The 20,879-nt window shown below is 46.1% G+C and overlaps 1 protein-coding gene across 5 annotated transcripts in view; it reads left to right on the top strand.

Annotated features, from left to right (window-relative positions):
• The window catches only part of LOC139050565 (cGMP-inhibited 3',5'-cyclic phosphodiesterase 3A-like), a 395,806-nt gene that overhangs the window by 354,680 nt on the left and 20,247 nt on the right, over positions 1-20,879 (top strand). For 4 of the 5 annotated variants that reach the window (XM_070527105.1, XM_070527107.1, XM_070527108.1 and 1 more), the window contains 11 exons: positions 700-1,031; positions 2,463-2,638; positions 3,132-3,311; positions 4,153-4,264; positions 5,692-5,829; positions 8,487-8,620; positions 9,472-9,675; positions 13,416-13,577; positions 14,864-15,044; positions 17,903-17,977; positions 18,785-18,832. In XM_070527105.1, the coding sequence (XP_070383206.1) occupies positions 700-1,031; positions 2,463-2,638; positions 3,132-3,311; positions 4,153-4,264; positions 5,692-5,829; positions 8,487-8,620; positions 9,472-9,675; positions 13,416-13,577; positions 14,864-15,044; positions 17,903-17,977; positions 18,785-18,832 (1,742 nt within the window). The remainder of the gene's footprint in view (positions 1-699; positions 1,032-2,462; positions 2,639-3,131; positions 3,312-4,152; positions 4,265-5,691; positions 5,830-8,486; positions 8,621-9,471; positions 9,676-13,415; positions 13,578-14,863; positions 15,045-17,902; positions 17,978-18,784; positions 18,833-20,879) is intronic. The other variant, XM_070527106.1, reaches the window with a different exon arrangement.

The following is a 20,879-nucleotide window of genomic DNA, read 5'->3' as shown; positions in this document are numbered from 1 at the left end:
GTCAAAAGAGAAGCATCTCTCACCTGACTTATTAGCCATCCCATCTGGTCACTTTGAACGCCTTCCTCTGATCGTAGACGTGTGTCAAGACAGATTCCTATATTTCAGTGCACGACACCAGTTACGCAGTGCACCAGTTGCAGTAAATGCAGTGCAGCGGTTAAGTTAATTTGTAAATACGCAGCTTTATTTTTTCTTTAACGTCATCAACTCCGCTGGCTAATCTTTCATCTTTCTATTTCCTTCTGCTCCTTGCCCTGTGTACAGGATCATCCAGCTTGATTCTTGTGCCTAATCTCTCCCATTCTATTTCTATCTCCCCTTTTGCCCTGCGTACGGTAGTCCACGTGACGTTCATGCCTCATCTGTCCTATTATTCTGTATCCATCGTTCCGCCAAACCGCTTCTGCGACGTACGGTAACAGGCTAGAGCTACCTCGCTCTCCGGCCTACCTCTTGATGCGGTTGATCACTACCCCCCCACTTGTCTTCCTCCTCGTGTAGTGAAGGCACATCTAAGCTGAACTAAGCTGTATTTGTTGGAATCGGTCTCTCTGGATAACGTCTTGGAAAGCGTCTACTAATGTGGCACTTTTTCCTCACTCACGCGTCTTGTTCTAGCCCGCAAAAATTTTAATCGCGACAGCTACCTTCATGGAGGCAAATCATAGTCGTCTCACCCCTCCCTCTCTGCCGCAGCGGTTCGTCGGCTCGCGGCCCGGCGTCCGGCTCGTCGGCGCTGCAGCCGAAGGGCCGCTCGTTCTCGACGACGGCCATCCCGTCGTCGGCGCTCTCCCGGCGCGGCGTGCGCGAACGCAAGACGGTGTGCAGCCTCCACCCGCTGAGCCTGGCCGCCGGGACGACGCCCGGCGCGGCGGCGGGCGAGGCCGCCGCCTCGGCGGACCAGCAGCAGCAGCAGCAGGCCACGCTGCCTTCGGTGCGCCGGCTGCACACGTCCGACTACGACTCCAGCAACGACTCGCCCAGCGGGTCGGACACCAACGACCCGGCGAGCGGGCCCAACGTGCTGGGTGAGCTCGGCGAAGGCTACGGTCGTTCGTCGACGCTCTTTCCTTCTCTCCATCCTTCCTTCCTTCCTTCATTCATTCATTATCATTCATTCATTCTCATTCATTCATTCATTCATTCATCCCTACCTCCCTTCATTCTTTCATTACTTTCTTGTTTGTTTATTCTTTTCTTTTCTCACTGACCTGTTGGTCGCCGCTCCCTTCTACCCTGCTTCCTTCCTTCCTTCCTTCCTTCCTTCCTTCCTTCCTTCCTTCCTTCCTTCCTTCATTCATTCATTCATTCATTACTTTCTCGTTTCTTTATTCTTTTCTTTTCTCACTGACCTGTCGATTACGCGAGCTTGAGCCAGCGGGGTCTGGTAGGTTGAAGAAGGGGAGCTCGCGTCAGGTGCTCGATCCAGGGTGGCGTCTCTCATGACCACTAAAATGAAGCCGTGTATTTTATAAATGTGCGGATAGCAACCCACAGTGCCCTCCTTACATTTTTTTTCCTTCCTTTTTGCCGCCTTTCAAGCTTGCCTGCATCCATCCTTCCCACGCTTCCTTCAATTTACTTCCTTGCCTCACTCATTCATTCATTCACGCATTCATTCATTGAGAGTCAATAAAAATATGTACTGGGTTCCGATGAATTTGTCGATTACAACTCTATAAGGAACAAAACAGAAGTTGTTTAGGGAGCTTAGTGTGGACGAGCCGGAACCGACTCAAGAAAATTCGTTTTGTTTGTTTGTTCATTCGAGGCACGCCAAAAGAAATACTCAATTAACTAAGCTGTATTTGTTGAAATCGGTCTCTCGGGAGAACGTCTTGGAAAGCGTCTAGTAATGTGGCACTTTTTCCTAATGCACGCGTCTTCATCGAGCCCGCAAAAATTAAAATCGCAGCAGCTATCTTCATGGAGGGCAATAATTAGGCTACTTCTCAATAGGCCTTACAGCTTTGAAGGTGGTGAGCCTTCATCATTATTTTAGGCATTGTTTAATTAATTTGGTTTAATTAATATACAATTTCGTAATAAAAAATTAGCTGCACAACATAGAGGTAACATATGAGAAACGGTAATATACGATAATAATATAAAAGTTACTCAGTCTGTTGCATTCGCGTGGCGCACAAGTTCTTTTTTTCTCTCGCTCTCTCTTTTTTTCTATTGAGGTTTCCAATGTTAGCTGGGACATCCAGTGCATTACTCGTAAGTTTTCTTTTTTTTCATGATTGCTCGAGAGCTCGTCTTTCTTTACTGTCCTGGAGTCGCCTTGTTGCTAATAGTGCGTTGATTCTCGTGTTGTCGACATTTACCGGAGGTCCTCTTGACAGTCTCGTAACTCAGGGACTTGCTCAGGGACTTGACACAATAAAAGAAGAAGGCCGGAAAGTATTGTCGTGCTAATACGCCCGTTCCGTTCCTCTTTTTTCCACGTGTCGCAGAGGGTGCACTGAGGTCGCCGCAGCAGGCGACGGCCGCGGTGGCAACGGCGACAACGGCAGCGACGACGGCGGGACCCGTTCGGTGTGGACTCTGCGGGGCTCGGGTGGGCGCGACGCTAGCGGCAAGGCCCCGCGAGAGACGCCTCGAGGACGCCACTGGTGCCAAAGGGGACGAGGTCTCTGCCCACCTGCCTTCATCTCTCTACGCTTTCTGCAGTCGCTCGTCTGCGTTGACATCTCAAGCGGAAGATCGATGGGTGTCGATGGATCGATGGGTGTCGATGGGCGCTCGAAATGACTAGGAACGGCGGAAATCGAAAACCAAGGGGGCCAACAGAGGGAGTAGCACATTGTTCTATAAAAGTTACAAACAGGGATAAGGTGCTTGAATGCGATAGTTCTGCGGAAACCCGCAAGGTGTAGAGAAGTAATTAATAAACGGGAAATGAGACATCCACCCAAACGTATAGTTAAGTTGGCTGAATAAGATGCCTCAGAAAGTCTGGCCAACTGTTCGACCTTTGAGTTGATAGTCGGCATCTGTGTTGTCCATTTCGTTTCTTCTTGTGTCCGTGTTCGTACACCTGCCTGTCAGTGGCACGGCACCTTGCCAACTTGCACAGCCTTCAATAATTCTATGTCATTCTCTGTTCCTTTACCACATCGCAGGACTCGGGATCGGGGAACGAGGGGGACGTCGACCGCGATGAAGGGGGTGGCCTCTACGTGGGGGACACCCTCTTCTTGCCTGACGAAATCGTCCGCGACCCACTGCTGGGCCGGATAGCCGAGTGGGACTACCCTATATTTGATCTCAACAGGCTAAATCCGGACACCATACTCAGCAAGGTCTGTGAGCGAGCTCCATTTCCCAAGCGCTTAGCTACGTGCCAATTCGGGATGAGCCTGTCCGGTAGCACGTGTCCTTTCCATGTGATTGCTAAACGCCATTCGAATCGCGTTGATCGGTTTTATTGATGTTGACGCTCTTCTTGAGAGTGACCCAGATAGGGAAAAAAAGGACGCAGATTTAACTATATTTTGGAGGAAACGCTGATAGTGACTGCTTTGTTGAAAGCCACTCTGCCAACGAGCGCCCTTCTCACGTCCCACAATGTTTGTCTCTATCACCTTTAACTGTCGATTGGCCACTGCATGAAATCTCATTGTGCGCAGTGTTATCTTCTTGGCTCTTTTATATTGCGCATAATAATGGTTTCAAAGCAGCGCTTGAAGCTTTAAATTTACAGCATTATGCTCAAACTTGGTTCCGTAGGGGCCCACTGCTTGGTGCGGTTAAGCAAGTATTCAACAAACTGAAAAGCACTTCGCAGAACAATAACAATGCAACCTGAGGCATCTCTCAATGGTACTCGCCAAATAGTCCTGTGGCAGAACTTGCGCCTTTATTCTTTCTTGAGTTCAGTGATAAAGGCAATTGACGGCCTTAAATACGAATCTGTCACATTTATTGGCCCTGTACGGTAGTAGGTACCACGTCCTCGCTCAAACCGCGTTTATTGTTGCGTTCCAACTGGCAATTTGAAATTTGTGACAACCAACCTGATGACATACTCTTGAGACAGTTTATACCTGAAACCAGTACGGCTGCCAAGCAAACTGTTAATCAACTTAACATGGGTGTGTCGGAGATATAGGATCTCACGGATGATTTTTTTCTGTATTCCAGATGTGTTATCGCGTATTTTTAGAAGTTGGTCTGTTCGATGCCTTCAAAATCCCGGAGCCCGAGTTTCTCCATTACTTCCACGCACTCGAGAGTGGTTATAGGGAAAAACCATGTGAGTCCCAGAACACTTGTTCTTATCTTTCCTTATCTTTGCGGACCTTTGCCATGGTAGCGATGTTGTGAAAACGTAAGCAACTGTTTGTCTCTCTGAACTCGTTCAAATTGGCGTTCAACTGGTACTTTTTATGTTCTTATTTTTCACACTGCGGTCAAAATAATAATGAAATCTGAAAGAAAAAAATACAGGGGATAACGATAACAGTCAATCGCACTTCTTTATTTCAGTTTTTTTCTGCGTCTTAAATCTGTACACGATAATAGAGTGCGTACTCTAGAGTGAGTACTGTATCTATCATGTACAGATAAATCTGTACACGATAGATAGAGTACACGAAGGTCGGATATATGTCGACTGTAACAGTGATGTTGACAACGCCATCTTATCGCGCTTTTGTAAACTGCAATACGTTAGAAGCATATTTGTGTGGCATCTTTACTGTCCTAGAAGGAGAAAAATAGCTCCACTGTACAATTCTAACCGTGCTTGCTGCTGACACATTTGCGCCAGCCGACAGACATACCACAGTCGCTCAAATTACTTCTGTGCGCGCTAGGTGACGTCACCGTCGCAAAATGGGGCCACCAGTTACGCAGTGCTTGCCTACGTTTTCAGTGTTGTGGCTTTTCACGTTCCACGAAGTCTTCCCCTATACATTAGCGACACATCTGCCAATTCAACCGCAGAACAACAGTGCTGAAGGCCTTATTCGCGTTATTAAGGTTCCTGTGGTGTGCGGGGCTTCACGATAGTAGATATTAAGAACGCCGCCCCCTACCGTTCTGTAGTGTACGCGGTTTGTTCGTGCCCGTCTCTATTTCTCTCTATTTCTTTCTATCTCTCCCTTCCGCTCTCTTTTTTTTTTATCCCTCTTCACCCTTTCCCCCCCGTGCAGGGTTGCCAACCGGAACTGCCTCTAGTTAACCTCCCTGCCTTTCTATGCATCCTTCTCTCTCTCTCTCTCTCTCTCTCTCTCTCTCCGCCAATTCAACAACAAAAATCGCACATGATTTGGTTGGGAGACACTTTCAATTTCGCGTGTGCTTACCATTCGCTACTGCATGTCCGCGTGTCTGAATGGTAAAGTTGTTGTTGAGTCGTTGAGTTGTAGGCTACTGGTGGGAAATGGTAAAGTGGCACACCGTTATGTGTCTTCTAGAATAAAGAACTGGGAAGGAGGGTGCACTATCAGTGCCGTCTTTCTTGTCCTCGTACTTTTCTCGTGCTCGTTTCTTTTCCCTATTTATGAATATGTATGTTCGCGAAGACGTCATTGCACTTGTGCGTGCGCTCCATAAAGGCGTTGGACACATGGTGTTCTTCTTTTATGTGGACGTCACGCTTGTGCTCTTTCAGTCGTTTCAAGAATTTTGCAGTTTAACCGATTGTTTTCTTGCTTTTACTTTCCGTGTGCGTGTCAGATCACAATCGAATGCACGCCGCGGACGTCCTCCACGGGGTGTACTACCTGACGTCGCAAGCCATTCCTGGTTTTACACAAGTGGTGCCGGACACCACGGACTCACCACTACATAAGACGGCCGGAAACTTCCTAGCAGGTGACGCTTATTCGTGAGTCAAGCGCAGCGGTCGCTAGGAACGGCCTGTTCGAAAAACGACAGTTTTGTTCTCGGCGACTTCGTTTGCCACGAAAGGGCCATTCTCAAAGCCTTTCGATCACTTTTCTTTATCAATGACTTCAGTCACCACGCTCGTTATCCAAGAAGCTTATTTCACGCATCCTTGGCTATACAAGGATCATTTAACGGTACTGTGAGTCGAACGACATTATTTTGGAACGTTCACTAAAACTGTGGAGCCCGAGAACATCTGAGTGCACCCTGTAGTCGAGGCCGAATATTTTAGCCGCCATCCAATAATACTCAATTTTGTAAAAATTTACGCATTTATTTGACTTTCAAGTATCATATCTGTTATGGGCACTATGATCATCACTTATCGATATCCTATTTCACCTTAAGTAGCAGTTTTAAAGCATAGTGTTTTCTTTCTTTCTTTTTTTTTTGCCTACCTCGCCGGCTTTTGGGACCGTGGCCGCGGCCTCGTTGTTCCCTTGCCGAATAGGCCAACCAATCACAGGAAAGAACGCACGCTGCGAGTGCCGCTGGGTTCCTTGAACCACCACCAGTTGGCGCTCGCCAGATGGTGCTTGAGCACCTGCCAATTAGAATATAAAGGGCAAGCGAATTGCTGCTATATTGAAACACAGAGCACTGAGGAACCACAATAATGTGGCGCATGGAATATGGAAGGAAGTAATGGTGCCTGCGCTAACGTTCTCAAATGCCATTCTACGCTTGAAGTCGCATATCTTGTCGGGGTTGTATCCTAACCAAAGAGAGAGAGGCCGGTTAGCTTTGGGAGCCTATGCTAAGACCACAAATGAGGCAGTGCAGGGGGACATGAGTTTAGCCTCTTTTGAAGTCACAGAAGCACAGAGCAAAAGTAGTTTTGAAGAAAGGCTGAGGAGTATGGATGCAAATAAGTGGGCAGCGAAAGTGCACAAATATATGTACTTGAAAAGTGTGGACACAAAATGGTCCACACTTTGGACACAGAGAGGTCAAGAATGTTGGCGACCAAGTACAAGGTAACTGAAACTGTAAATAGACTACCAGGAGTCATCAGAAAGAAAGTGAAACAAACAGGGACTGTTAATTGGAAGCAGAGAATGAAAACAAAGAGAACCATGGCGATTTACAAAACTGAGAAGAAAGAAATTAGAAGGTCACGTGATCTGCTGAGCTTCAGGGGCGCACGGCACAGTGAAATAGTAAAGAGAGAGGCAGCACGGAACGTTCGCTTTAAAAAGCGCACACGCGTTTTTCGCTGCCCGCGCTTCTCATCCTACCAGCGTTGGGACCGCGAGTGCTCGTCGTCATCGAGTGAGCTCTTTACGTGTTTTTCAGGTGGGAAAACAACCGTGAAAACACGGCTGTTTACTTGTAAGTGAATGCCTAGTGCAATTTGCACTGCCCATGAAATATGAGGCTAACATCGTGTAATATTCTAATGCTTTGCTACGAGGATCCATTTATCTTGGCTTGAAAATCAACTTTTTCATTAGTCCCACAATTTGATATTCCTTTCTGCAAATTAGTGTGCATCGTTTCCGTAGTCTGAACTGACGTCCCTGTGGATGTTTGTTAACAGTTTGGGATCAATATTCATTTACTGTTAATTTGTACCGGAAGCGATTCCGGCCTTGTGAGTTTTAGCACAGCTGACCGTTAAGCAAGATGTCTGTAGCATCCACGCGCGTAAAGATTATGCCACACCCGTTTCCGAACTCAATTCAAGCTGTTGAGCTTCACCAGGACAAGTTGAGGTACCTCTCATAATGTACCCGATTAATATTTATATGCGAAGCAGAGCCGATTGCAGGCTTCTGCGCACTCATAATCGCAGTCACTGAATCACGAGTATTGTTTGCACACTCGGTTTGCCTGTGCTATAAATCCTGGTACGCTGGATCTCATAACGACGGTGGGCGTAACATGTCGGGTACTGTTCTGCCTAAGCACCGTGGCCGCGGAACTTCAAGCACATTGCGAAAAACACAACAGAAGGCAAAGCCTAGAGGCCTTGGCAGCAGCAGCAGTAGATCGCCTGTATCAACGCTCGGCGAAGGCGCATTTAACTTTTGGTTGGCCGGATATACTTCTTGAGGCAATTCCTTTCAATGCCAGACACGCGCCCCACGTTTAATAAATTATGTCACAGGGTTGATTCAAGAGCTGCTTTCCGACTGTGCGAATGGCTGCTTTCTCACTACGCGTTCAGAATTATGTTTAATAGGATTGCTAACGTACATAGATAATGGATGTACAGCGGTTTGTCCGGGAGAATTGGGCTGTGACGACTCCTCCTATCATATAGTAGAGAAAGCATATGACGTTAATTAGTAGCACGTTGGTCAAGAGGGGAAAATGCATGAAGGTCATTAAGAAATTTTGCTTCGAACTTATGTAAGATCAGAGTGACCTTTCAATAGCGTTTTTCTTGGTAGTGACTTCCTTCTTTCGTTGGCACTTCATCCTCGGCGCCATCTACATTTAGCTTCGGCATTCGTGGCTTTGGGACCTCTCTGTGTTTTTGCCGTCGCAGCTAGGGATGCGTGAAAACAGAGAAGCGATGCTAACGTTTTCAGTGTGATGGCAACAAACGTGCACAATTGTGTTTCTCTCCTCTACAGAAGAAACTTATGGCATCATGGGAGCCAACTTTCCGGCGTTAGAACTGATGGCCCTCTATACAGCAGCCGCAATGCACGACTATGACCATCCTGGCAGGACGAACGCGTTTTTGGTCTCCACGTATGCACCACAGGTAAGGAGGCTTTGCAGCTAGCATACAGTGTCACATACGCAAGAAGAAAAGCAATATATCTATACTGTAAACTTTAAATATAGGTGATAAACAGCTTAAATGGACGAAATTATCTTGACAGCACGTACGTGCACTCGTGACTAAAGTTTATTTGAAAAAGAAAGTTGCTTACGCGATTAATAAGTATCAGTATACTTGGATCATAATTTGGAAGCTTGAGGGTAAGCTGAGAACCACCCTGTGAGCCGTGGAACCGTAAATGGTCGGTGCAGCGTAATACGTAGATATGAATACGAGGGTCCACGTACCAACACTGGGTAGCTAATGTCCTAATGTATATCAAAAGAAAGAATCACATTTAGCCAGGTCATGCTACCCGAAGAACAAATAAGTGATTGCATGTTAGAGTCTCACATTGTTTGTCAAGGGTATATAGGGAAACGTGGGCGCGCTCGGCTAAGCACGAGATAAAGTGATGGAATCTGGAGATTCATTTATCCAGAGAACAATTTTATTCAAATACCACTCCTCTCTGCTGAGCGGTCAGAACTCTGATTCGCCTGCGTTATCAATGGGATCAGCCGTCCGGGATCGGGGGTTGACATGATTAGCATAGAATCAAGTGGAAGGAATCGCTACATTGCACCGACTCTGGCTTCCTCTTAATATACGTACTTAGCAACACAACATTCGAAGCAGAGATCGTTATGGTGCTCCTACTCCACATAACACGCGCATTTCTCTGGAATGTCCGAATTTTTTTTTTCTTTTCGGAGCCGTCAGGCCCCGTGATTCGTGATTTCGAAGTTGCTGCTCACTGCTGAGTTAATTATTGCGCATTTCCCTCGCAGGCCGTATTGTACAACGACAGGTCGGTGCTGGAGAACTACCATGCAGCATCTGCATGGACGTTATTCCTGTCCGAGTCCAATTTTAATTTCCTCGTACACTTGGACAAAGCAGAGTTCAAGCGGTTTCGCTTCCTCGTCATTGAGTGCATTCTCGCCACCGATCTCAAGAGGCATTTCGAGATCCTTGCCGAATTTAATGCTAAGGTGAGCCTCCAAACTTTTTTGACATAACCTTTCCTCTTCCCTAATCTAAAATGCAAGAAAAAAAGCTGATCACAGATACAGTTTAAAATGTTTAGAGGTCACGTGCGCATATCTGGACCAAAAACTGTTTCACTACTTGTTGGTGCGCTGGTTGGTTCAGACCTCTGGTGTATTAGGACGCAAAGAAATATGAAATGGGAACACGATTGCAAAGACCCACCACTCCCAACTACGTTTGGACAACTTAGTTGCACGTGATTGATGCTCTAAGTCGCGAGCGACGCTCTTTCCTGTCTTGTTCCTATTTCATATTGTTCAGCATACCAATACGCAATTTAAAAAAGTGGTTATGCTCTCTGTAACTTCAAACACTGTAGCCCTAAAATTTGTAGATCTAGCAGGTTTTGTAGCTGTGCGACTCGATACGCATCCTACGCGTACAGCACTCTCAGGATTGTAGTGGTGCTAAAACTGCGCTAGTTCCGCCGAACTGTGCCTAGAGGCCAACCTTGCTATACATCATGTTACATTTCAGCAAAATATGAGAAATCTGCACCAACCCTGTGCGGAAGGGTTGCTCGGGCTTCCAAAAGCGAAACTGTAGGTCCTGAAGCGTCGTTTCTACGCGCGCCGTCAGAAGCGGCATGGCGAGGACCAGCGGCTGCTTTAATTCCGGGTTGGATGGAGTCAAGGCTCTCCATTAAGCATAGATCGTACCCCTGTCTCTTCCGTGGGCTGTTGTCCATTTTCGATACCTTCTACCCCGCTGCCTGCTCGTTGCTTCGGCAACGGGACAGCATCGTCTTTTCAGGCGGCAGCGGACGATCGCGCTGGCGCCGGGCCAGGCCCCGCATTCCTCTCGCTGGATTTTTCGTATATAACACGTCGCACGATGTCGCAGACATGGCGGCCGTGAACACTTTTCCCGCTATTCAATCTGTCGGCTGTCGTCCACGTTTGTTGACGAGGAGATTTCACGTCTTTGGGGAATGACATACGGCCGCTACTGAGATCTTTGTCCACTCTGCACAAAACAGCAACTTTCGCCGCTGGATACCGATCAGGCGCCGCTGGTTAGGCCAAGCTCCATCGTACGGCCGTGCCGAAATTCACTGCCAGCCAGCCGACGGGGCGGCGGGCAGCAGGTCGTCGCGGCAAGGCAGCCTTTAATGTGTTCGGACTAGTAGACCGCCTCGGCGATTGGGTGTGAGATTACGGGCTTGACTGGTGGTCGGAAGTCGAGGTTGGGTCCGCGGGCGGCGTGCCGGCAACTACTGGGAATGCTTTCGCGAAGTTTGTTTTAGCGCGCAGCTCTTAGGCGCCCGTTTCTGCGGCGAGCGTCGGCGTAACCGAGTGAACCAACACAGCAGAGAATGAAAGTGAACGAGGAACGCAGCGGGAGATGAAAGAAAGCGATAGCGAAGAGAGTGCCAGAAGGAAAGTGGAGGAGGCAGGGTGTGGCGGAATCATGAGGCGGAAAGCGGAGGAGGAAGGTATGGCAAAAGCGTGAGAAGAAAAGCGTAGTGCCGCGCAAGACGGGCTTTGTGGCGAGGATGGCTACGATATGGCGCCAGAGTGGAGCGCGTCGTCTGTATGAAAACAAAGCGCTGCATGAGCGGAGGTCTGTCTGCGGCGGCGGCCGTGAATCGCTCCCCCGCGCCACCCGCGCGCCGTCTCTCGAGATCTTCCAACTAGCGAGGCAGTCGCGGCACACGTCGCCCCGTTTGCAACATGCCGCACGGGACGGACTGTTCGCGCCAGTCAATATGCCGCGAAATGAAAGCACGTAAATACAGCTGCGCTCAAATTTCGTATTAAGGAGTAGGGTGATTGTCGGTGCATCTTTTTGCCCCCACTGTGGGTGGAATGGCGAAAGCTCGCGTTTAGGAAGAAGGCCCTAAACTTAATTCGCGCAACAGAACCTCATCTTACAGCATTGCAGCATGGTCGCGCGCCTATCTTGGCAGTTCGCGACGAGCGGAAGCGGACTTCCCCCGCGCTGTCCACTATAACTCTACACTTTAAGCAGATGGTTATCGGTGAAGCACAGCACAGGTCATAATTAAATACATTCTTGATGTCGCTGGCATTGTAAAGAAGCAAAGAAATAATTTTACTGGTAAAGTAGGCATTTTTGGACTGCCGGCCCAATTATTCGGATGTTATAACGAAGAATTCGAAAAATCCGGCGTCGGCTGTTTTCATCAAGTTTGACACACGGTATGCTAATTTCACATTCAGAGGCGAAAGTCCTGACACACAGGCGAACTCACTGTGTGACGTAGATGATTATGTAGCGCGCCAGCCTAGAAGCCCGGCGTAGCTTTTAGCAGCTGTGCTGCTGCCCTCTATCGGCTGACATTTTCCTGCAACAAACGTCAACTGGGATGCGGGAGTGTGTGTTTTTAATGAAGTTGTCCTACTTAGGGTTTAATTTTATGATTATCTTGGAACGAAAGCTTTCATGAAGAATCAATCAAAATCGAATTGTCTTCGAATTGATCACTGAGGTTTTTATTGTAAACATACGTGTCACAAACTGTGAAATATCTTTTTCTATTTACCGGCTTTGCTTGTTTACAAAACTGTGTCTTCCAAAGTAGGTAAACTGTACTCAGGCAAGAAACCTTTTGCGTAGATACCATTGGTTTTATCAAAACTACCGCTACTCTAGCTTGAGATGACGTATGTAATCTGGAGATAACAGCGTCATTTGTCGTGTTTGGGTTGAGTTTATGAACGAGCTACCACTTACTGATTTCCCACGGCTTTCCCACTGTAAAAGCTACGTATAGCAATATAGTTTGCGATTGCTTTTATAAACTTGTGGTGAAAGTCCATTTTGCTTTTTGCTCCAAAATGCATTTTTGCGTTGTACAAAATCTGCTCCGGAATGGCATGAACCTATAACAACACTAGCATCGTTGATCAGCTCCTTAATTGATAAACAATGAGACGTTCACGTTCTGCTTCTCCAGTGTGTAGCTTTTTCTTTTCTTGTATTATTATTTTTCTTTTTTGGTTATTTCTTCTTCAACGCCTGCACTGTGTAGTGTTCTTTAAAATTCTATGCCAGTAATGTTGCCAAGTGGGCAAAGCCTATCGGCTGCATGCCTTTTCGCACCAATTTGTACTGTCGTCTGTCGTTTGTGCGCACCTGTGTTGTTTCCTGTTTCCATGATGCTGATGCTGATAATGTTATCAGCAAATTTCATTAAACGTTGCATGTATGCAACTGGAGCAGCCGTCTAACAATCGCACAAGTACAAATTTCCCAACAGTGCAAGTTCGACCGATTCACAGGGACCACCACGTATTGCACTCAGCACGCTGACGCCCTTACTAATCGCTCAAACTGAAAGAGTAAGAATGTTCAGCTTCTTCAGTATTGTAAGATCACTTCGCCATTACTGGTAGCTTTTGTTTCAGTTCGTAGTGCTTGCGTATCATATTTAAAAATTCAAATAAGAGTTCCCTGTATTAGTGGGGTGTCCTGTATGCATTCATGTAGCCTGCCATTGTGAATACTGGCAGGCATCAGAATTTGTTGGCTGTGTGCGAACGCATTACAACGGAAAAGGACCTGTTGCTGGTTTGCGAACTCAAAAGACAGGAGAAGAACCTGTGGCTGAGACTACCTTGGCTCCCTTGTCTTCCACCGTTTTTCGGCTGTTCGTGAAGTTGCTGACGTGCACGCGAGAATATAATCCTTCTCATAGTTTAATGTTGTTTTCTTATAGGCAAATGACACAGATGCCCCGGGGATCGATTGGAACAACGAGACTGACCGGCTGCTGGTCATGGAGATGGCCATCAAGTTGGCCGACATCAACGGGCCTTGCAAGAGGCACGACATCCACGTGCAGTGGACATACAGGATAGCCGAAGAATTTTACGAGCAGGCACGTAGCGCCGTTTGTTCCACTCTTTTAAATGCCGTAGCATTTACTTCCTGGAACCTCCACCCACGTTACAAAAGCTAGCTAACTACATCCGGCCTCAAAGCTGTAGCAACGTAAAGTGAGAAAGATGACAATTCTCGCCATTAATCGGGTCTGGAACCGCGAAGCCCGAAGCGGCAATGCGGGTTATCTGCCAGTACTCCACAACAACAAACCATCAGATCCATTGCTCGCAAATAAAGAAAAAGGGCTACTATCTTATTCTCCTAGATCATAAGTTACCGTTACATGGTTACAGTGATGGTAGCACTGCAAAATATGGCACCCTTTCTTTCCTGATGCAAATTAAGTCACAGATTTAATAGACACTGCAAGGTCAGAAGAAGCAAATGATCAAGATGTGTACCAAACTTGGTAGCTGTGCTCCGTACCATAGAGTACAACTTCTCCTAATCCCACTCATGGACAATGATTCCTCCACCAAACGCCAGAATCGCGATAACTGTCGATGAGCTAGTCACAGCAGACCTGCGCTACATCAGGAATCTTTGCCGTAACGCACTTTAAAGCTCATCTGCTAAATCTGAATTTGTCCTCAGAAGCGAATCCTGCAACATATATATATATATATATATATATATATAGAGAGAGAGAGAGAGAGAGAAAGAGAGAGATAGATAGATAGATAGATAGATAGATAGATAGATAGATAGATAGATAGATAGATAGATAGATAGATAGATAGATAGATAGATAGATAGATAGATAGATAGATAGATAGATAGATAGATAGATAGATAGATAGATAGATAGATAGATAGATAGATAGATAGATAGATAGATAGATAGATAGATAGATAGATAGATAGATAGATAAAGTTATGCCACAGGCTATGGCCTAGTTTCTTGCTGTATAAGTTTTTCTGTTCTATAACACTGTGTAATTGGCTGCTTTGATTTATTTATTTGCGTTATGGTTTGCTTTGTTTCAATGTGTCTCATGCGTGACAACTCTACAATCCCTGACCCCGCTTTTGATTTGAATGTAGTATGCTCATGGCACTAGTTGTTTCACATTTACATCTGTTAGTGCTTCGCGTTTGTTAAGGTGTGCTTAAATTCATTGTCTGATATGCGTACATATCATTCTTATTCCCTGTAGGTTTAACCCGTACTGTAACGACCTTAGGGTCAGCAATAGCTGTAGATAGCTAAATAATAAATAGTTCAATAAATAAATAAACAAAACCTCTACCGTTGGTCAATGTCCTCATTTCTCCGAACAGGGCGACGAAGAGGCGACGCTGGGCATGCAGGTATCGCCGTTCATGGACCGCTGCAACCCGCAGCTGGCGAAGCTGCAGGAGTCCTTCATCAACCACCTGGTGGCTCCTCTGTGCAACGCGTACGGCGAAGCCGGCCTGCTGCCCGGCCAGTGGGTCGAGGCGTCCGACAGTGAAGACGAAGGCCAGTGTCGCCCTCGTGGCTTCCTATACGTCTTGCATTTAAAGGCATGCCGGCATGGGATATTGTGTGCAAACCTCTTTCAGCCATGATGTTTGGGCGTTTAGGTTAGAACGTCCGAAGTTAGTCCGTTTGCTACCCCGTAAGATGCATTTACTACAACGGTGTTATTATGTACAGGTTCGTTAAAAACAGAAACGAGCATCCAGTATAAGATAACACCCTTATATACGCAAGTTTATCCACTGAATATGCTCTGACTTGGCAGGTTAATCATCTCGCATGTTGTGGCAGTCGGTAAACCGGCTGGTATTGCAATAATGGCGTCTTCCGTTTTTTCACATGAATGGATGCAGCCGCACGAGTTTCTTGGAGTGTCCACCTTTGTTGTAAACACCGTGCGCAAAACGTCGTTTTCTCAGTCAGAGATGGCGGCACGATAGTTCGTTTTCGCTGGTCGACCACACGTGATGTCAAAATCATGGTTCCTCTTGCTTGAGCGTTGCCTTTGAATTTACGAGCTTAGGTTCGATATGTCGCGAAATCGTGGCGATATAAGCTACAGGAGATTGAGTTAACATCCTGAACATTGGAATTGTAGGAAAATGCCGGCGAGCCTCGGAGAGCCCTGAATGGCATTGCGATAACAATTGTGTGGGCACTCCAGGCAAATCTCTATTCTCGTCGCCACCATTGGCGTCGCCGTGATGTTGCATATAAAGTCCACGTGCGATCACATCGCGGCCGCATGCCATATGCTGTAGGGGCGAGCTGAAGCTTGCGAGGGTCAGCCGATATGTATGGTGAATTGATTCGCTGGTGTCTTCTCGCGCTCGCAGAGGAAGGCGGGAAGGCTGGCAGAGGTGTGCGCGCTAGGAGGGTAGTGAGGGGAAGGGTGCAGGTTAGCGTACATCTCTTCTACTACGCTACCTGCTGTGGCTGAGCGCGGCCGCGCGCGTCATATCTTGGAGACAGTCTGCGCTGGGTTCGAAGGTTAGACGACCGAATATAGCTGATGGCTTCGTGTGCGCTGTGTTCTGCCGCACCTAGTTCGCGTTCTCCTCTCGACAAGCATCATATTCTCCTATGCTCCTCTCGACAAGCACCGTACATCGCCTTCGGCCATCGTCCTGATGCCCCGCAGAGCTACAATGACGTGCGCGCTTGTCTTGTCACTGCTGTTACTCCCGTTAACTCATACATGCGTCGCGTCGCTTAAATTTCAACGTTGTTTCCCATCTTCGTGTTCTAGTTTTAAAAGCGATAGCATTTCTTTGCGTGCACCCAGTCACTTTCCTTGATCTAGGTGCTGCTTGGCCTGATGGTTTGACAGGTGACGCTGCAAAAGTCCATGAAGCGCTGGTATTCAAAGCGGATAAAGCCTAAACTGGCCAGCAGTGGAGATAGGAAGGACGAGCCGAGTAGAATATTGGCAAGAAAGAAAGGCCGAGAAAAGATATAAAAGGAATCGCCGCAAGCAATGGGTACATTACAACATAAAGCATATATAGGGATTGCTACATTACAATTGATAGAGCAACACATACTTGGCCCACCCAGGCTAGATCACTAGAGTCGAGCGCCTTTATAACAAAGTGCTTGGGGTCTCCGGAATTATTCATTATGCAGGTCACTTCGGCGTAAAGGTCGTGCATCGCACAGCTCACAGTAGAACCGGGACAGAATTATTCCTTCGTTATACAGGTAATTTCGCTGTAGAGGCGTTCATTGTACAGGCGCTTCCCTGTATTGGTCGTCAGCGTGATTCAAAGGGCATCTCAATGGCCATCATCATCATTGTCATCATCATCATCATCATCATGCGCAACCGTTCGTGCGTCAGCAGATGTGGCATGAACGTTCATTTCATCGCCGCCTTTGCTGTAGTTGAGATAGCTCCGATGACAATGAGTACTCCCGCAGCAGAAGAAATCAAAGGGAGAAGAGGACGTCTCACTGTCAGGGAACGTCGCCACTATGTCGCCCAAACGTGCGCGACGAGGAAGCTCATAAGCATGAAGCCGCGCACCTCAATAAGAATAACAAGATGGAAATTCAAATGCAGAAGCGTTGAATCACCACTAGTCTAAACAGAACCTAAGGGTGCCCATTTTACTGGGTTATCGGTATATACAAGAGGATAGAAAGTTGGGTGAGTTGGTACGGTAGCATTATCTTGGAATGTAGTGCGAAGTGACACGGACACAGACAGCAGACAGGGCGAGCGCTGACTCTCAACTAAATTTTTATTAAAACGAAAAACATATATATGTAGGTGATTGCAAAAACCGCAGCATAAAAACGCGACAAGGTAAAAAACATCACATCAAAAGATTAGAAGACACTTGCGTTAGCCATGCATCTTTGTCTCTGTTAGAATGCGAATTTCAGTATCTTAACAATACGTGTATTAATCTGAAGTATTTTTTGTGTTGTTTCCTTTTTTGTACTTTCATACCTCCTGATATGTTTAACTGATGTTTTTTACCTTGTCACGATCTTATGCTGTGGTTTTTCCAATCACCTATATATATATATATGTATATATATTCTTCGTTTTAATAAAAGTTTAGTTGAGAGTTAGCGCACGTCCTGTCTGCTTCTAGTCTGTGTCCGTGTCACTTCGCGTTACAATCCAAGATCATGTTATCGGAATATAGTCCGCCGTGAAGAAAACATTGTGATGGTGTATAAGCTTCTGTCCTGCTTCATTTCTCCCTGAAGGGCGGTATTTTATGTTTGAAGCAAATTTTGACCTGCAGTCCGGCTGAACTTCCAGTTAAGATAGCAAAGTTCTGTTCGGTCTTTTAGCCTGTGGATCTCTATTTTCGATTAAAATTCTTCTCGATTCGATTTTATAGGCGGCACCGACAAAACCGATTCCCAAACCGGAAGAGATACGGAAGAGGAAACGGAAGGGGAAACATCTGCAAGCGGTAAGCATCGTTCGCTTCCGGCCTTTCTTTCTCGCGGTGTTGTTTTTTGCCTATACATTATATTGTACATTATATATTATATACATTATATTATATACATTACATTATATTATATTATATACATGATACATTATATAATGCACATTATACATTATTATTGTATAAACTTGTGGAGCGTATGTGTCTGCTGCATTTTCCTTTTATTTAAGCTTTTGCAAAACAGATGTAGGCTTCTTTAGCGATCTCAAGAAAACGCTTCGGACATATCTGAAAAGCGAAGAGGCTGTCCCATCCGAATTGGGCTTTAACGGAAGCACCTTATCTAATCCAACCGCGGTCCCAATTCAGCTTTACCCGACCCGTACAACCACACCATGACCTGTAAAAAGCAAAAATTGTGTTACTTTTTCAATCCCCTGTTGTTCAAATTACGTTTTTGGTGATAAAGATATGAAGTCCTAGTTGTTCTCGTAGCAGTATCACTGCCGTCAGCCACACTTTCTCTGCCATTTTTTAACGCATTGACCAGCTTTACCCGCTCTAGTTTCAATGTTATCGTGTGTGTGTGCGTGTGTGCATCTGTATAGAAAAGACCAGCATGCCTGTCCCTTTATGTGTTGTTCAATGTTTGCAGTGTTCGCAATGCTATATGCGTGCTACGTTTCGGGCCCAGTGGTATTGCATAGATGTGTGTTACTTTCGTCTTCATTTTGTTGTTTCTGTCAGCGAGCTTTCTGTTCTGTCGTAACGCTGTCGAAAACGTATGTAGTCCCGTTAGTCACTAACGATCTTGGCTTTCCTCACTAGATGGTGGAGGTATGCGATTCTACAGTTTGAAGGCAATAGCATGGTGTGGTACGTAACGGCTTGCTCTTTGTGCCATTCAAAGCAGGCGAAGCCTTCTCTTTTTATGGACAACTTCCTTTGTTCGTTTGTTTGTTTGTTTTTTACCAATAGACGCCCAATTAGAGCACTTCACCCACCATTTGAACATGCACATTGCAGAAACTTCACCGTGCACGTCACAGTGGTGTCAAATTTCCATTCATTTATCATTTTCTCTTGCTGTGATGTGACGCCCTCTTCGGTTATCACCTGCACTTGGCACCGACTGCGCTCTTCACGCACTTTTGCCTGTGACGATTGAAATGTGTGTCTTGTGCTACCCTCCGGGTTTCGTCGCGTGAACCTGACGCTTCCCCAGCTTCACATCCGTTGCACCGTCAGCGATGCGAATGATGCGAATGCTGTCCCCATCTTCTGCATTGGCTTTGTCCCATGCCATGTTTGTTGCACAAACATTTTGTATATTGCCAGAAACTCGAAATACTTCGTGACACTGTCATTCCCAACCTTCTAAAACGTTGAGCCGCAATGTGTTTCTGTCATTTGCGGCAAAAATAAAGTGATCACTTCATTGGGCCACAGAAACCATTGATCTACGAAATTAAAGAACGTCCCGGAAACCTGGACATGTACCATGATTTTTGTACCCAATTGTGCGTCAGGAGGTGGGCAAATGTCGTAGTGTGATATGCTTCAGCGAATATTCCCATCCTTTTTCTCACTGATGAGGCCTGGACGGCGCTTATAAATGTTGCTTGCCAAATGATTAAAATAAATATTTTCCACATCACTAAAGCTTTCAGGACATACGAGACATTTCGTTCACTCATGGCGTTACACCTATAAGACTATGTTTTTGCAGTAATTGAAAACGACATGCTTCCGCAATATTGTCTACTAAAGTTCTGCATTAATTAAATGCTGGCACAAATTGTCAGCAAATTGTGAATAGTACTTGAGCTAGGAAATGAAGACGATTAATAATTTGAAAAAGCTGGCCATAACCAATACTTCAGTTTCTTTCACCTCCAGCAGGATCTAGTTAAGGAAACTTCTGTGCAGAAAATGTTTTCGTTGGAGTCTCCAAAAGTTGTCATTACGCTTATTTCATCGCAGCTTTTAAGGGGACATCGACAACTTTGCAATGGCAGCTTTCCTTTCTCGAATACCATTTTCTTGAAAGCTGTGACATGTGAACGCACTCTCAAAATGGTTACCTAAAGAACAAATTCGTTGAGCGAAATATTTTATTAGCAGTGCACTACGCGTGAAGGCCGGCAATCATATGAAATCAGTTAGCACTAGATTAATCAGAAGTTAATGATTAGCCATGGTTGCCATACTACCCTAACTTTAACCTACCCCATTCAGCCATCGTTGAACCGTGCCATCGTTAGAGTCACATTCGATCTCATCGTGACAGTCAATACACACTCAAATGTCACGAAAGTGTCGTGAAAAATGCGGAAACCACCGCCTCACAGAGCCAAAGAATGTTCGTATCTCTGAACCTTCACAGTGTTCATGTTGTAGGAGAATCGTAAAAACTCAAAACCGCTCTTCTAATTCATTTACCTTGCGATTGTTTCACCAAGCATCACTTCCTTGGGGTTCGCTTAGCTATCTATAACACCCGTTGTAATTTCCGAGGAGTTCCTTTACAGTAAAGAGTGCATCGGGTCTCTATAATTAAATATATTCAGAGGGCTTGAAGGCACACTCTTTCCTTGAGTGCTTGACAGCACGTCGGTCTTACTGGCGCCTGCTTCTTGATTGGTAACACAACGTTAACCTGCAGCTTATTCTGACTATGGGGGTCGCAGTGTCAAATCCCGGCCACGGCAACCGCATTTTGATGGGGGCGACATGCAAGAACGTCGGTCTACAATGCATTGGGCGCACTTTAAAGAACCCCAATGGGTCAAAATTACCCCGGAGGGCCCCACTGCTGCATTCATTGTCAGATTGTGGTTTTGGCACGTAAAACCTCAGAGTCTTACTTTTTCTGACTATGTACGTTCTGTAAGAATTGGCACAGTCTGTAAGAGTAAGGTCA

Source organism: Dermacentor albipictus, chromosome 10, assembly GCF_038994185.2.
Source record: "Dermacentor albipictus isolate Rhodes 1998 colony chromosome 10, USDA_Dalb.pri_finalv2, whole genome shotgun sequence".
Lineage (NCBI taxonomy): Eukaryota > Metazoa > Arthropoda > Arachnida > Ixodida > Ixodidae > Dermacentor > Dermacentor albipictus.
This window is presented reverse-complemented; position numbering and strand designations above follow the sequence as displayed.